The sequence below is a fragment of the Caretta caretta genome, chromosome 17 (genome assembly GCF_965140235.1).
Source record: "Caretta caretta isolate rCarCar2 chromosome 17, rCarCar1.hap1, whole genome shotgun sequence".
Lineage (NCBI taxonomy): Eukaryota > Metazoa > Chordata > Testudines > Cheloniidae > Caretta > Caretta caretta.
The window spans coordinates 10,987,435-11,001,923 of record NC_134222.1 but is presented as its reverse complement, the minus strand read 5'-3'; the positions used below and the strand labels follow the sequence as shown (position 1 = coordinate 11,001,923).

Below are 14,489 nucleotides of genomic sequence, written 5' to 3'. Positions count from 1 at the left end.
CATATGGCAATGTGGTGAAAGCATCTGCTGACAAAAGCAGTCCTGAAGGTTGGGGAGCAGCCTACGAGACATCTCTTGCAGCTGGTAAGCCCACAAGGGGTATTTGTCACAGAGGTCTGAGCGCTCGCCCTGAGTGCTACCGGCATGATTTCAAGAGAGCGTGAACAGTAATGGACAGTGGCAGGTGAAGGAATTATCAAATGCTCTGGAGGAGGGATTCCTTGATACAGGCCCTGATCCAGCAAAACACTTAAGCGTGTGCTTAATTTTAAGCATGTGAGCATTCCCATTGACTTCCATTGAGTTAATTCATGTGTTTTAAGTTAAGCATGTTCTAAAAGTACTTGGCTGGATTGGGACCTTTTGCAAAAAGCTCTTCTACCTGATCCCCAGGTCTTGCTTTGAAGGCAAACCCCTTTTCCCAAAAGCCACTCTTGGGATCAGCTTGGGTTCCCTGATCTTTCGTTACTCTGAGGCTCACTGGGCCATAGCCCGTCCTATCTACAGCCATAGGTAAGAGGATTTTCTTTACCTTAAATGATTCCAAGAAACCTCCATGACCTCCATTCTCAAGCTTATCTTCCTCTGGCCCCAGCCCTAACATTGCCTGTGTGTGTGTATGGAGCTCATCATGGAGATTGTCCAGCAATGCAGCTCGTGTCCGGTCCTGAAAGAATAAAAAGGGACATAGTTCGTGGTGTGTGAATTGGTCTGACAGCCTCTTGGTGCAGAGGAACAAGGTAACATGGGTGCAACAATGGCTCCGTGGGATCGAAACAATCTTCTCAGTCCAGGACATTCAGGCAATCAGCCTCTTATTGCAACAGCATGAGAATGTGACTACAAATTGCCTAGACAGCAAAATACAGTGGCTCTTCCATTGACTGCCTTGATGTGCAGATCCAGCTCAATAATAAAGTCTAGGTCAAATAGATTCTGGAGGACATTCATAGACATTAATACAGTAGCACAGCATGTAACCCCTCTGCCTTCCTGATAGAGGATGCAGGACCAGCTTCTATTGTCACCCAGACAACGTGGTCCAAATTGGGGCCCACACTGCATTATGTCATGGCAACGGAGAACTGAGGGACACACACTCGGCCATATAAAAAAGATGTGGGGAGGGGAGACAGGTTGTGAACGTGTGAGACTTGTACCACATAGAAGGTAAAAAGTTGGGGGGGACATGATCCCATCATCCCCCACACCAGTGGTTTGCACCTATGCAGAGGTCACTTTCAAAATTTCCCTTAATTAAGGAGGTACTTGGTGAGGGATGAGGTTCTACTTCCCGAAGGAAAATTTTGACCTAGAAATTGCACTGGGGACATGGCAGCTGAGGAAGATGAATAGGTAAGAACTTCCTCCATTCATACACCAGTTGCTTCTAGCCTTACTCTGTCTTTGTGACTGGCCCAAAAGAGAGGACAGTGGTGTGGGAGAGATTGGGAAAGAGGCAGGAGAAAGAGAGAGAGAAAATATTTACTCTCCTTACCTCCAGCTTTGCAAACTTGTCAGATTTGCAGCAAGCATTTTCAGCATTGATGAGTTTGGTAAGCAGGAACTCCCTGAACTCTGTGTTCTAGAAAGGGAGAAGTGAAGCAAGGTTGGTAAATCAAAACCATTTAAATACTCTTAGCTAAACCATCCATAATCCTCCATGCCAGCAAATACATCTCAACACGTCACATCCTGGACACTTCAGCATTAGTGACATGTTACAAATCCATTGCAAAGGTCCATCCTGCTTTACTTTTTTTTCCTGTATTTGATCAGAGACCTAACCAAATGAGCATTCCTTCCAGCATGGGTGAAGACAAAGCGGGGAGGAGGTATCTAATAATAATCACCCTCTTAAAGGAACAGCCACAATTTCTTTAGGGAGTTCAAGTGGAAGGATCAGAACACCTTGGTCTCATCTGAAAGAAAACACCTTCAGCACTGCAGTGTGGCCTAGTGGACAGAGCACTGGGTTAGACCTCAGGAGACAAGGATTCTAGTCCTGGCTCTGCAACTGGTTTCCTGAGTGATCTTGAGCAAATCACTTTTTCTCTCTTTGTGCCTCAGTTTTCCCATCTGGAAACTGGGACAATGATACTGATCTACTTTGTAAAGCGCTTTGAGATATACTGATGAAAAATGATATATAAGAGCTAGGCATTATTAATAGTATGCTGGGCATTAGTTCATTCAAGGCTCAGAGGGAAGAGTGCAAAGTGCATCACCTCTTGACTAAACATAAGCATTCATTTTATTTTCAAAAGTATGTGCAACTGGAGGGAAATTCACCACTGTGCAGGGGGTCAGTACAAGGTCCATACATGCAATTAAATCCAATTTAACCCCTATTTTGAAGGCTTAAATGGATCCCAAGCCTTGTGCTGATCTTCTACACAGAGACTAATTTCACTGTCAATTTAGTTACACACACACACACACACACACACACACAGCCTTTATATTAAGAGTTTCCTTAAATATAGGATATGCTTATGTAAAAAAAATATTTTAAATATGTGTCTGGTTTTACGTACACAGAGATACTGCTATAGTGTGGAATACATTATAGATCATATTTAATTAGGAAATTAAACATACAGTACATCTAAATTAATTTGTTTTTCTTTATAACAATATTTGTGGGTGAGTTCATGTCTCATGACAATGAAGGCTAAATAGCAATGACTAGAGCATGGGCAGGCCCCGGTTCAAGCTGCTCCAAACAGCTCTGCCAATGCACTTCCTTCCATCCTAACCCTCCAACAGCTGCAGAATTCTGCTCCTTGGCATCTTTTGTACAGAGAATTGTGCCAAATTATGTGTTGGCTTGTACTACATTGAGAACCTCCCACCAAATAATTTTCATTTGCAACTCAGGATTTTGCCCAGATCCTTAGAGGTCAAAGGTTAATAATTCACTGTTCCACTGAATTGCCTAGATCCAGCACCTGTATCAGCCAAATCAGCTAGTATAACTCAGCATCATTTCGCTCACTGATTGATCTATACCAGCTGAGGATCTGGCCCTATAGTTTTACTCTAGCTCTGATCTCAATCCTACTATATTTTACATAATAAACAGTGCGTTCTGAGACAATTTGGGTAGATATTGTTTTTTTAAAAACCTACTTCGTTGTGCTTTCCATTTCTTACTTTTTGAAATACTGGTGGGCTTGGCAGAGAAGGACCAAACGAAGGGACATCTTCCCGGGCAGTGACCGACACCTATTAGAACCAAAAGAAAGCAAGAATATATGAGTTACCCGAGCGCACATACTGTATGCATCCAATGAAGTGAGCTGTAGCTCACGAAAGCTTATGCTCAAATAAATTGGTTAGTCTCTAAGGTGCCACAAGTACTCCTTTTCTTTTTGCGAATACAGACTAACACGGCTGTTACTCTGAAACCAGTAATAAACTCCTCTTACAAAGAAGCAGAGGTCAAATCCCCATTCTGAGACTGAATTCCACTTGTACTGAAGACTCACTGGATAGAACAGAGTGTTTAGGCCAGTGGCATCGCTAGGAGACCTGGGTCTAATTCCTGAGTCCCCTAGGTCCCACTGCCTTATTACACTAATCACAGTCATCTCACTGATGCCTTGTGCCTACCCCCCTTCTATTTGTCATAATCACCTATTCTTTGGGTGTAAACTCTTCGGAGACCTGGACAGAGTCCAGCACAAATGAGGTCCTGATCCCTGACTGGGGCCTGTCGGTGTGATCACAGTGCAAACAATAAAGAATTGATAATAACCCTGTCTCGGTGGTACGCAATGTTAACACCTGCTCTGCTAGTGTACCCCTGCCCTAAATCAACACACGTAGAGGGCTATGTGAGATTCTAGTCTGCTCCCGGTCACAAGCAACACACACTGTACCCTCAAAATGTGTGAACAGGCTAATGTATCAAGCTGGCTGATAATTTTAGCTCTTCATCTGACAAGTAAGTTGACATTGCTTGGTCAATAGACCACCTGCCCCTTTAATTCTCTCGCCGGCTACTGATGTCTGCAGAGCTCTGGCACGCAGCCAGGTCGTTAGAAGAGTTAAACAGGACATAAAGATGGATGCTAGTAAATTTCAGGGCAGATTTGCCATCAAATTGGAAGGGGCTCTTTGGAAATGGGGAAAAAAGAAAGTAAGACTATAATAAATCCTGCTTTGCTACTTCCAGACCTGCAGTCACTGAGGCAGAATAGCCTGCTAGAGCCTAATGTTGTGAAATTATGTTTCCATTCGGATGATTTAATTTGCGTGGCTGGCTTCTGTTGCAAAATGTCCCTTTCAGTTCTAATATATTTAACTCTTCAATGTTAAAAGCCAAAGAAAATCATCTGCTTAGCCAAGAAGCGTAAAGAGAGAAGCGTGCAGGAACATGCAGCTAAGTGCACACGGCAAGTGTCCTTTTGACCTTTTGATCACAATTTGGATGCGTGTGCAGAAAATGAAAGGAACTGACAGTCCCTAGCGGGTGGGGTGGGGTGGGATGGGATGAAACTATATTGCTTGCTATGCAGAAGTTGTTGTAACAGTTAGACACTTCCGTTAAGAGCCTGAAGGCTAGGAAGACATGAAAAGTGAATCATTTACACTCTCAGGCAGGGTGGGTTCACCTGTAAGTTCACCGGCATGAAAGGGTTGGGCCACAACAGTACTGGACATCGACTGCCAAAACTGGGGGGACTTGTACTCATTTCGTCTGACTTCCACACCACAGCAAATACCAGGGCTGCAATGGCAGGGTTCTTTTTTGAGCAGTTCCCATCGTGAGCAGTTCTAACACAGTTCTCCGCAAGGATCCACTCTGAAGCTCAGTGAAGTCAATGGAAAGGTCCTAACAGAGGTACTGAAATCCCTCTGTATTTGAGAGGTATGAAGCGACAAAACTAGTTGTGAGGAATATAAAGTGAATTCTTTAATGAGGCTGCCAGACATAAATAGATCCTGTGGTTTGTTCTGACTCTCTAGCTCCCAGATTGTCTAACACAGCCTCTGTGGCCTACCAACACCATCCAGGGTTTCTCTGGAAGAGACTCCATGAAACATTCTAGCTACAGGCTCAGGACTCTTTCTAGACCTACCGTGTCTCAGCACAATTCCAGCAATGGGCCATGTCTTTGTAATAATCTTGTTGCATGTTTCTTGTTCTCTGAATGGAAAACTCACAGGTTCCATTGTAACCGTACCAGTCATATCACCTTCACAAGCACGAAAGTTTACCCAGGGGCGGCAGGTTTGTAGAAATTTTGGTGGTGCCCAGAACACCCAGAACCCACCCGTAAACTCCCCACCTAAGGCTCTGGGAGGGAGTTTGGGTGGGGGAGGGGATCTGGGGTTCAGGCGAGTGGGGTACACGAGGGGGTGGGGATGCAGGCTCTGAGAGGGAGTTTGGGTGCAGGAGTGAGAGTGGTCAGGCTCTGGGAGGGAGTTTGGTGGGGGACGGGGTCTGAGGTGCAGGCTCTGGGCTGGGGCAGGGGATTGGGGTGCAGGGTACAGGCTCTGGGAGGGAATTTGGGTACAGAAGGGGTGAGAAGTCGGGCTCTGGGAGGGAGTTTGGGTGGGGGAGGGGGTCTGGAGTGCAGGCTCTGGGAACGAGTTTGGATGCTGGGTGCAGACTCTTGGCAGGGGTGCAGGCTCTGGGAGGGAGTCTGGGGACAAAAGTGCAGGGGAGGGTGGGAGTGCACGAAGGAGTTAGGGGGAGGGGGTGTGGGCTGCAGGAGGGGGTATGGGGTGCAGGCTCTGGGAGGGGGTGCAGGGTGCAGGAGGAAATTTGGGGGCCAAAAGGATGTGTTTGCGGAGGGGGTGTGGGTGCAGGCTCTGGAAGTGGATGGGGGTAGGTCCGATGCTTACCTGAGGCACCCCCGCCAGCAGCAGCTCCTAGGCGGGGCAGGCCGGGGGGGTCTCCTCATGCTGCTGTCTCCAGGCACCGCCCCTGCAGCTTCCCATTGGCCGCAGGGGCATTTGGGGCAGGGACAGTGAGCAGGGGCAGCGAGCAGGGGCACAACCCCCCTCACACGGGCTGCAAGGACCTGCCGGCAGCCTCATGGAACAAGCGCGCAGGAAGCCGCTCAGCCCCACTGCGCTGCTGGGTGGTGACGGGAGCCCCCAGGCTGTTTTAAATCACTGGGGAGCGGGCCAGGGGAAGCGCGGGGGGAGTGTGTGTGGGGCGGGGGAGGTGGGAAACTTTGCTGGAGCTGGGCCCCTGGGACAGGAATATTCCTGGTATCCAGGCACCACAGGCCCATAGAACTCACTGCCCATGAGTTTACCAAAAGGCTTAAGCAAAGGTTACTCTAGATCACAGCGCTTGCTTTAGAGATATACCCATTCCCAATGCTAATCATTTATTCCTGCATTAAATACATTAATTTTATGGTTAATTGTATGTAGCTTTTAATTAGTTTTCATATGAGTTCTATTTTTGTTCACGGCTTCAAGTAATGTATTTTCAATTTTAAAAACGATACCTTACATTCTCTCTTAATAGTTATCAGAGAAAATATATATACACACACATTTTTATTCTGTGTACATTTGAGCACTGTGTACAGAAGGCTATAAAATGTTCTACTGCAAATTAAAATATTAAATAGCATACTAAGTTAATATCTTCCACTTAGAATTAGTATACTATTAGTGTTAAAACACTTATGTACTAGACATTTTTGTATACATTTAAATATATAATAATGGTTATATATAATATTTTTGTACCTTAACTTGTGAACATAATTTGTTGGGGAAGAGTCAACATGGTTTTTGTGAAGGGAAATCATGCCTTACCAATCTACTAGAATTCTTTGAGGGAGTCAACAAGCATGTAGACAAGGGGGATCCTTGCCATTGCAGACAGTTCTCTGAAAACATCCACTCAATGTGCAGTGGCAGTCAAAAAAGCAACCAGAATGTTGGGAACCATTAAGAAAGGGATAGATAAGAAGACAGAAAATATCATATTGCCTCTATATAAATCCATGATACGCCCACATCTTGCATACTGCATGAAGATGTGGTCACCTGATCGCTAAAAAAAGATGTATTGGAATTGGAAAAGGTTCAGAAAAGGGCAACAAAAATGATTAAGGGTGTGGAATGGCTGCCGTATAAGGAGAGGTTAATAAGACTGGAACTTTTCAGCTTGGAAAAGAGACAACTAAGGGGGAATATGATAGAGGTCTATAAAATCATGACTGGGGTGGAGAAAGTAAATAAGGAATTTACTGTTATTTACTCCTTCTCACATCACAGGAACTAGGGGCTACCAAATGAAATTAATAGGCAGCAGGTTTAAAACAAACCAAAGGAAGTATTTTTTCACACAGTGCACAGTCAACATGTGGAACTCCTTGCCATATGATGTTGCGAAGGTCAAGACTATAACAGGGTTCAAAAAAGAACTAGATACATTCATGGAGGATAGGTCCATAAATGGCTATTAGCCAGGATGGGCAGGGATGGTGTCCCAAGCCTCTGTTTGCCAGAAGCTGAGACTAGACGACAGGGGATGGATCACTTGATCTCCTGTTCTCTTCACTCCCTCTGGGGCACCTGGCACTGGCCACTGTTGGTAGACAAGACACTGGGCTAGACGGACCTTTCGTCTGACCCAGTATGGCCATTCTTATGTCAACTATTTATGTGTATACACAGTATAAACACAAATATGAAATATACGTAAACAGCCCACAAAAAGGTAAATAGTTTGTGAACTACTTATTTATTGTCCATAAATCTGAGGCATATGCCAGACTGACATATCTCAAATGAATCATGACTTTATTGCAGCAAGGATTAATTGTTGATTGTCATGGCTGTCTCTTTTCAGGTAGAGGAAAGTAAGCAAGTGCTTAAACTTTAAGCATGTACTTAATTTCCATATGCTTTAAATTAAGTAAGTGCTTTTCCTTAGTATTGACAGTATACAAGATATTTCCTATAGTCAATAAAAGAAGTAGTAGGGGATACTGTATACTCCCATTGACTTCAGTGGGTTTTTGATCGGGCCCATAGCAAGATTCAAAGATTTACATTCATAGTTAGCTTTATGTATTGTGAGTCATCTTAATCACAGTACATAAAATTAAACACTCAACAGTCTTTGCAGCATTGGGGCCCTAATCTATTTATCCAAGTTAAAACTGGTAAGTTTTTAAGGGTGACAACTGCACATCCATTGTCAGATCTCAGGTGGACTCGCAGAACCAAAATTCAGCAGTTTAACTTTCAGAATCCTCTTACCTTGTAGGATTCATTGTCTGTTTCAGGGCTCTCCACTTGCACAACAATGTATGCATGCAGGAAATTTGAAGCAATCATGTCTGGGACAAATGGAGTGTTTTCTTCTTGAAATATAATTGCCACTATATCGTTACCAATGTGTCTCTTTCTCTGGAGCTGAGTGGAAAGCGCAAATGTTCGATAGTTAAAATTAGGCATTCACATGTCTCCTGAAAACAAATATCCACTTTGCACGAGCAATTGCTTAGACCAAAATTTTCAAACTTGGGTGCCCGAAGCTAGACCTAATGACAGAGTGGGTTCTCAGTCACCTGAAGTCTTTAAATCAAGACTGAATATCTTTCTCAGAGGCTATTGCTCAAATAGAAGTTATGGGCTAAATATAGAAATTACTGGGTGAGGTTCTATAGCCTTTATTATGCAGAAGGTCAGACTAGATGTTCATAATCATCCCCTCTGGCCTTAAAATCTATTCATTTAATTCCCTAAATCATATTTAGGCCCCTAAATAAGTAGCCTGATTTGAAACTCAGCCTCCACTGCTCCCAACACCAATGAAAATGAGGCTATTTCAGTGCCTAACTATAGATTTAGGTATCAAACTTTAGGCACCCAAGACTGACAGTTGTGACATCGCTAATTACATTAGGTCAAAAACATGCAGGGATTTGTAGATTAAAATCAACACTTGTTAAATCTCTGTTGCTCAATATTAAAGGAAAATCACTTAGGCCTGATCTACCCACATTGTACCAGTTTAACTATATCAGTTAGGGGGCATGATGGTTTACCAAAATAATTATACTGGTACAACCCCTAATGTGGGCACAGATATACTTGTATAAAGGTGCCTATACCAATATAACTTATTCCCCTTCCTGTTCAGGAATAAGCTATACTGTTATATGGCCCCTTTATACCAGTATAACTTCAGCCACACTAGTGGGTTTGTGCCATTTTAACTAGAACATAGTTAAAGGGGTACAGCTCGGTATGTAGACAAAGCCTTAACTTCCTTAACCATACCAGTCTCAAAGGGCTTGAATTTAGGGACTATAAAACCACACTGTTTAAATTGTTCTAGGTAGCACATACAAACGTAAAAGGTGCCTACTGGAAATGAAAGTACAGTTTTTCATTCATTACAGATACACAATGTCCATTTAATAATTCCAAACTCATCTTCGGTTCTAATATTTAGCTTTTCCTTTCTGTTTAAACGTTTCTCTCTAAAGCAAGGTTAGCTCTCTCTCTTACCTGTTGTGCATCTCCTTCAGTAAAAGGCAACTTTGTGGAGACATGAAACATAATCTCTCTGTCCCTGAACACAGTGTACACAGACTTGGTGCCAGTCTGACCATGCATTACATCCAGACCCCCTCGAAAACTAGAAATAAAAGAAAATGTTGGAAAGAACTGAATAAATACTAACAGAACATTGACCCAAGGCTATAGCTTGTTAAATTATTTAATGATACAGACAACTATCTCCTGTATGCATATATAATTTGCTAGTTAGTGAGATAGACAACTAACTCATGTATCCACATATAGTTAGTTATTGTTGTTATAAATAATTAGCTGGTATATATTTAGCAAGTATAATTATTAGTAATCTGGAGCTCAGGATATATGTTAGCTTAATTTTCAGTGGTTTGGAGCTCAGAGAAGCATTTGACACCAGATCTTTACCCAAATTATCTGAAATTTTCAAGCCTACAAAACAGCCTTTCTTTGGGTATTTAATCATTTCCAGCCCTAGTCTCAGGCCAAACCTGGAAGCCCCAAACTGTGTGAAAGCAGAAGGGGAAGACAAATTATCAGAATGTTTCAGAAACTTAAAAGAAAAAAAAGGACAAAGCTAGTAGTAAAAATTAGTGGAAGTTTGGTTGGGTTCAGTCTCCATGGGCTACTCAGTCTTTAGCTTCCTTGCAGAGACAGCCAACAAGGCTGATAATTTATTCCAATTCTGGTAGTGTGATGTGGACATCTACCCGCTAGGAATAGCCATTGAGGCATGATCCTGCAATCTTTATGCATGCAAAACTCCTGTTGAAGGAAACAGGAGTCTATTGGAGAAGGTTTGACCTCTTGAGTAGTCTCAGGGCTGCTCTAATGTGCACCCAGCTACCATTAGACACACGGGGCCATTATGATAGCAGAGGTGTTCCAACTAGGCCCTCTTCCCCAGACATGCCCTATGACAGGTACTGCGGGCCAGTGGCATGTGACTTGCTATGTCAGATTTATACTACCTGGAGAGTCTTCCTTACAAGTGAAGCCAGTTTCACATCCCTTTCGCAATGATGGCGCAGAGCAAAAGGACAGGGATGATCATCTGATACCATGATCAGATATGCTTCGTACAAGTTCTGCAAATTCATTCTAGGTTTGCAACACACTTAAGATAAATACACGAGACCATGCTGGGTGTGTTCTCCATAAGGGGTTAGTTTCATATATGCCTGAAACGAAACTAGATGTTTTAAAACAAAGGAAAACAAATTTGCTGCTCTTTTTTTGTTTGCCCTTCTGACCCCTTGAGTAGCTCCCCAGGTTTTGAAAGAATAGCCACAGTTGCATTTGTTTCTGGTTTGTACAACACAGTCCAGCAATGAAGTGACTTCTGTTCCTAAGCTACTGGATGAGTTTACACCTTAAGGGGTCTTTTGTTACATTTATTTAGAAAACAGTTTCCTTTATTTTCCTCACCCTTTGAAATCCTGGAGTGTTATGGTTTCCCCTAGCAAACTCAAGAAGTTCTTGAAAGCAGAGCTCTCTTCATTATTCCCAAACAACTCTTCCTCTAAAGTCTGCAAAATACATCAACAAGTAAAGTAAAAAACTCAGGCTAGTTTTCACTCTAAGGATGCAGGGACCAAACTGAAAGTTTAAAGACACATTAAAACCAGAGATGGATGGTGTAATAAAGGTTGAGACACCAGCACTCCCAGATGTCAGGCCTTTGTTACTCAGGATGGGCCTGATTCTGATATTACTTTCATCAACATAAATCAGGGGTAACTCCACTGCAGTCAATGGAGTAACTCTGGTGTAAACCCAGATCAGAATCAGGCTCAGGGAGCACAATCTCCACCTAGCAAAGTAACTTACATGAGCATACTGTGGTGGGGTATGTAGGCTGTGCCTACTGGACACGGTATGGGGAGAGTTAATACTCTCTCTGAGCAGAGAAGCTGCCACAGGTATCAGCCTTCGGGAGCTGGAAGAAATTACTCTGTTAAGAGGGACAATGAAAGAAATGAATGCATGGGACTCTGAGAACTGGGCTGGTTGTGGGGAGATGTCATAAGGCGATAGCTATACTGCTTATGAGAGCTCTTTTTTGCCTCTATTTCTTTGGGTATTTTTCCTCAGAACTAGAGTTTGTCGGGAAATTTCCAACACAACATTTTTTCCTCAGAAAAACTCAATTCATCAAAACGAAACCTGTTTGCAAGAAAGGATCGGCTCTGACAAATCTCCCAGTTCCAACCAGTTTTTGAAAAAGTTCTCTCTCAAAAAACAAACCTCTTAAATAAAAACTAACCACGTGGCAATAACAGACAGATACGTGAACGCACAGGTCAGGAAACAATGGAAAAGTCACTTTTCTTTGTTGCTCTCCTATTTGTGGCAGTCAGAAAAATGAATTTGCCCGCACATCGTATTGGCTCAACCAGTCAGCACTGATGGAAGCCTATGGACACTGATTCATCTTCCACTTTATAAAGGAATCCCCAAAAAAGCAGGCTTGCCTGTCTTCAGAAATTAACCTGAATCAACTATGCTGCTGTTTTTCTATGCATGCTCTACTTCCACAGCATGGTGAAAGCCACTTGGCTGGAGTCACGTAGTACAGAAGTATCAGGCAGAGGAACAGACCATGGTATGATTAGAAACATCTGACCTGGGGGTGAAGTCTGCTGAAGTTTGGCTGAAGTTTCTAATGGACAATCTAACATTTATACTGCCCCTCATCCTTCAAGTGCAGGAATCACTTTTCCCAGCACTGAAATGCAATCCCCTTTGCAGGGGGGCCATGACAGTTGTTTGTTCCCACACTGAAGTATTAACGCTGCACGGGTCAGAAAGTGAGAAGTCCACCGTGTTTGGTTGCAACTGCAGGGGGATTTTAGGAAAGCACAATTCCAAAAGCTACTGTATCACCCTCCTCAAAACCTACCTCTGCTGTGATGCCTTCAAACCTATCTCTGTTGTGATACCCTTCCGGCATTAGCTAGGCAAGCAGCAAGACAAGACTTTACTTTTTCTGCTAAACTCTTCCTTTTTGTTACCTCACGCTCCCTCCTTCCCATTTGTCTGTTTGTCCACCAGTCACATCCTCTCTGACACCTCAAGCATATGCTCCCTGGTGCAGGAACTAAGGCCAGATCCTCAAAGGTTTAGGTGCTTAACTCCCATTAAAATCAATGGGAGTTAGGTGCCTACATACATTTGAGGATCTGAGCCTTACTTCTTTGTTACTTGTCTATAGAGTGACTACTAGAATGGGGCCCTGATTCTTAATTTGGTCTTCTATATGCTATTGGAACATTGGAGTCTCAATCATCTCCCCTTTGGTATATTTCATAAGAAAGGGACTGTAATTATGATCTTTGCATTAGTTATTCAACACACAATACGATGAAATATAATTCAAATGCCTGTCAGAATAATATCTGCTAAATGAGAAGATTCATCTCGGTCTGTATTGCACATGCTAAGCACCTAGATTAATGGAAGCATTTTCAGTGAACACACATCTCCATAGTCTAAGTGTTCCAACAAAAATAGAACTGTTTGGCTGTCTAAACATACGTCTGACTAAAAAACACATGGCCACTAAAATGCATTTTCAAATTAATTTAGCTTGGGGGTTGATTTACATATTCATTTATTTTTGAACCATATCATTTATGAACGAGCAAGGAAAATGTGCAAGTAATAAGAAACATATTATTCGAATGAAAACAATACAACATAATTACAAGCGTTTAGAGGTGCCGAGCACAGTCAGTCCCCATTGACTTCAGCTAAAGGTTTGGCTGCACAGCATTTAAAAACCACACCCCCTAGCTACTTTCTAGAATATACTTAATGACAATACAACGGGGGTTGCTTACCTGTTTAAACTCTTGATAAATCACACCAAATTTAAATGTGTTATTAACCTCATGCTCATCGTAAGACACTATCATCTGGGATGCCTGGAATAAAACACCATTTGAATTATTTAATTCAGTAATTTGTAGAACCGGAGTCTAAAATGTTGCATAGATAAAAAATGGCATTAAGGAGAAGCACAACTTAGACTGGAATGGTAACGTCCCATTGGCAGGATAAATAAGTCTGCCATGTCTACACACCTCTAAATTCTTATTGGTCATTTAGGTAGCGCCGCTCTTGTTTGTGGCTCAGTACCGGGGAGAGTCAGGGCCAAACAGATTAGAGGTCATTCGAGCTGCGCAAATAATTAATTTTTTGATTGACTGGCTTAAAAAAAATTTAAAACCCAAATGTCTTGGGTAAAACCAGAACAAAATTTTTCTTCAATTTTTTTGGCAAACCGTTTTGTTTTGGTACGGATCAAATGCTTTTGTTCAGCCGGAAACAAAATGAATCGCTTCATCTGCACGCTTTAATTTTTTTTTCAACAAAACTGAAATAAAATTTGAAAGCATAAAGTCATTGCAAATGGAAAAATCAAAACATTTCATTTCGAAAACAGCAAAACAAAACATTTCTGTATTCTCAGAATTTGCCTGGGCAGTGGTTGATGGAAATAATCCAGTGAATTTGACAGAAATTTGCAAAATGCACCCAGAATCTGCATTTTTTGGCCAAAAAAATTCCAGAGCAGTGGGAAAAACTGAACTGACACTTCCATAGAATGTAAGGGCCCAAATTTTCAAGAGCACCCTCAAGTTTTTAGTGACCAGCTTCACATTTGTCCTCAGGCCAGTCCCAGCTGGAGTAAATCCACCTGAATTTCAATACACTACTTACACCAGCAGAAGATTTGGCCCATAAAGTCTGATCATGGAAGGTGCTGAGAAGCCACCTTCTTCCAATGAATCTGGATTTTAACTTCCCAAAAGTTCGGGGCTGTTTGGATGGGAGATTTTGGCGCTCTACTATTGGGTGAATTAGAGGTTCCTCCTAAGTGGCAGCATATGGAGCACCTTTGGGTTTTTTTAAAGGTTTGCATGTTTTTTTAAATGAATAGCATTAATAGGAGAGCA

The 14,489-nt window shown here is 42.5% G+C and overlaps 1 protein-coding gene across 7 annotated transcripts in view; it reads right to left on the bottom strand.

Annotated features, from left to right (window-relative positions):
- The window catches only part of RAP1GAP2 (RAP1 GTPase activating protein 2), a 253,052-nt gene that overhangs the window by 21,772 nt on the left and 216,791 nt on the right, over positions 1 to 14,489 (bottom strand). For all 7 annotated transcript variants that reach the window (XM_048824054.2, XM_048824056.2, XM_075120918.1 and 4 more), the window contains 7 exons: positions 13,371 to 13,454; positions 10,957 to 11,057; positions 9,502 to 9,631; positions 8,245 to 8,400; positions 3,157 to 3,228; positions 1,499 to 1,585; positions 533 to 667 (listed from right to left, as the gene is read on the bottom strand). In XM_048824054.2, coding sequence (XP_048680011.2) covers positions 533 to 667; positions 1,499 to 1,585; positions 3,157 to 3,228; positions 8,245 to 8,400; positions 9,502 to 9,631; positions 10,957 to 11,057; positions 13,371 to 13,454 — 765 coding nt within the window. The remainder of the gene's footprint in view (positions 1 to 532; positions 668 to 1,498; positions 1,586 to 3,156; positions 3,229 to 8,244; positions 8,401 to 9,501; positions 9,632 to 10,956; positions 11,058 to 13,370; positions 13,455 to 14,489) is intronic.